Source organism: Carlito syrichta, unplaced genomic scaffold (assembly GCF_000164805.1).
Source record: "Carlito syrichta isolate Samal-C Ts95f unplaced genomic scaffold, Tarsius_syrichta-2.0.1 Scaffold315361, whole genome shotgun sequence".
Classification (NCBI taxonomy): domain Eukaryota; kingdom Metazoa; phylum Chordata; class Mammalia; order Primates; family Tarsiidae; genus Carlito; species Carlito syrichta.
In genome coordinates, this window is record NW_007259457.1 from 496,414 (window position 1) to 499,316 (window position 2,903).

The 2,903-nt window shown below is 43.9% G+C and overlaps 2 protein-coding genes across 3 annotated transcripts in view; one reads left to right on the forward strand and one right to left on the reverse strand.

Moving 5' to 3' along the window:
• CUL4B (cullin 4B) overlaps positions 1-2,903 on the reverse strand; it is a 43,768-nt gene that overhangs the window by 32,621 nt on the left and 8,244 nt on the right. The window lies entirely within an intron of this gene.
• LOC103275211 (putative 60S ribosomal protein L37a) lies at positions 1,670-2,032 on the forward strand. Its single transcript, XM_008072629.2, has one exon. The coding sequence runs from the start codon at positions 1,697-1,699 to the stop codon at positions 1,973-1,975; it is 279 nt and encodes a 92-aa protein (XP_008070820.1). The 5' UTR covers positions 1,670-1,696; the 3' UTR covers positions 1,976-2,032.

Sequence of the window (2,903 nt, forward strand, 5' to 3'; positions counted from 1 at the left end):
ATCCACTCACCTCAACCTCCCAAAGCGCTGGGATTACAGGCTGAGCCACCGAACCCGGCTGGGTCTTATTCTTTAAGCTTTGTTTAAAGAAAGTAAGTAAGCACACCACGGAACTTTGCAACAATTGATACAGCAATAACGTCTAAATAATTTTTCTTCTTACATGTGGTAAAAATGGCTAAAATAAGATACTCCAAAGATATCAAGAACTAAGAATCTGTATAAAGGAAACCAACCATTCAATGAAACCTAAATGCCTTTTCTTTTTACATCTAGTAAACAGGGACAAAATAAGACTTAAAACTATCAAGAACTAAGTATTTGCAATTGTACATTTAAAATTTATGAATAGGCTGGACGTGGCTGCTCATGCCTATAATCCCAGCACTTTGGGAGGCTGAAGTGAGAGGACTACCTGAGCCCGGGGAGTTCAAGACCCGCCTGGGCAACTTGACGAGACCTCATCTCTACAAGAAATCAAAAAATTAGCCAGGCGTGGTAGCGCACACCTGTAGTTCCAGCTACTTGGAAGGCTGAGGAGGAAGGATCGCCGGAGCTCAGCAGGTCGAGGCTGCAGTGACGGGGAGCAGCCACTGCACTCCAGTCTGGGCAACAGGGTGAGACTCCAACTCAAAAAAAAAAAGGTCTAACTGCTCTCCTATAAACACTGAATGCTTAAGCAACCAGATTTTATTATGGATAATAACCTATACTATTTGTTTTTACTCTTGTGGCCATCTACACTAAAAACAAATCATGAATATAAAGGTTCATTATTTAAGATTTACTTAACAAAAAGTTAACCAGAGTTCCCTTTATTCATGATAAAGTTATTTTCATCAGAATTCAAGTATGTACTAATCTTGTCTTAAAAAATAGCTAGATATGCCATATGTCGTTGCTCACCTACGCAATCCCAGAACTCTGGGAGGCTGAGGCAAGACGATTGCTTGAGCCTAGGAGTTCAAGACAAGCCTAGGCCAACATAGCAAAACATTGTGTCTACCAAAAAAAAAATAGCTGGGCATGAAGGTACACAACTGTAGTTTCCGCTACTGAGGAAGGTGAGGAAAAAGAATCACCTGAGCCCAAAAGGTCAAGCCTGAGGCCATCGTGCCACTGCACTCCATCCTGGGCAATACAGTGAGACTCTGACTCAAAAAAAAAAAAGCCAAGCACGCTGGCTCACACCTATAATCTCAGCACTTTGGGAGGCCGAGGTGAGGGGATTTCTGAGCTCAGGTTCGACACCAGCCTGGGCAACTTAGTCAGATCTCATCTCCACAATAAATCAAAAAATTAGGGTCATTGCCTTGCTGAGCTATGGTATAGCAATGTGCTGTTTGAGGTATGGCCAGCTCATGCTTTTTAAGCTTTGGCCCCCTCTCCTACCTTGGGGAGGTGAATCTCCTCTTTCTCTCTCTCTCAAATTTACTTTCTAAATAAATTTTATTTTCCAATACAAAAAAAAAAGAAAGAAAATCAGCCAGACATGGTGACACACACCTGCTGTGCTAGCTACTTAGAAGGCTGAGGTGGAAGGATCACCTGAGCCTAGCAGGTCAAGGCTGTGGTGGCCACTGCACTCCAGCCTGGGCGACAGAGTGAGACTCTGACTCAAAAAAAAAAAAAAAAAGAAATAGCTAGAAATTTTTACTAAGAAATGTTACAGAGCTCGGGCCTCCTTGGCGGCGCAATGGCCAAACGCACCAAGAAGGTCGGAATCGTCGGTAAATACGGGACCCGCTATGGGGCCTCGCTCCGGAAGATGGTGAAGAAGATCGAGATCAGCCAGCACGCCAAGTATACTTGCTCCTTCTGTAGCAAAACCAAGATGAAGAGGCACGCTGTGGGCATCTGGCACTGTGGCTCTTGCATGAAAACAGTAGCTGGTGGAGCCTGGACCTACAATACCACTTCTGCTGTCACAGTAAAGTCTGCCATCAGAAGACTGAAGGAATTGAAAGACCAGTAGACGCTCCATTTGAGGCATCACTAGTCTATAATAAATGGCTTAATTTATGTAACCAAATTGCCTTAGTTTGTTATTTTACTAGGCAATCTTGTTTGTGCTGTGTTTAATGCTGCTTTTTCAAAAGTCTTGGAAATTGAAGTTTTTCTAATTTGTAGCTTCTCTTCGACACCTTTATTCAGTTAATCACTGAGTTCACTGCCAATTTCGCCTGTTTTAATTTCTCAACCATGTGTCTAAGCTCCTGTCTCATGTGAACTCGGGCCTCCTAAGTGATATGTCTGTCATCTCCACAGAGTAATTCTTTGGGAATGCTAGTCTAATAGATAAAAGTGGATTTTTTTTAGGGTGGAATAAAGCTGGCTCTCAAAAAAAAAAAGAAATGTTACACTCTCAGGACAGGTATGGTAGCTTATGCCTATAATCCCAGGCTTTGGGAGGCCAAGATGGGAAGATTGCTTGAGCCCAGCAGGTCGAGACCAGCCTGAGCAAAACAGTGAGACTTTGTCCCTATAAAATTTTTTTTTTTTTAAATAGCTGGGTATGGTGGCACATACCTGCAATCCCAGCACCTTGGGAGGCCAAAGCAGGAGGACGGCTTGAACCCAAGTGTTTGAGACCAGCCAGGGGAACATAGCGAGACTTTGTCTCTACCAAAATAAAAATATTAGCCAGGAGTGATGGCATGTGCCTGTAGTCCTAGCTACTCAGGAGACTAAGGTGGAAAGATTGCTTGAGCCTAGGAGGTCAAGGCTGTGGTGAGTCATGTACACACCACTGCACTCTATCTAGCCTGGGCAACAGAATGAGACTGTTTCTTAAAAAAAAAAAAAAACAAGCCGGGCTCAGTGGCTCAGGCTGTAATCCCACACCTTTGGGAGACTGAGGTGAGTGGATTGCCTGAGCCCGCGGGTTTGAGACCCGCCTGGGC

Excerpts from the sequence above, each read along its gene's own strand:
- LOC103275211 (XM_008072629.2), top strand. The coding sequence starts at position 1,697 with ATGGCCAAACGCACCAAGAAGGTCGGAATCGTCGGTAAATACGGGACC.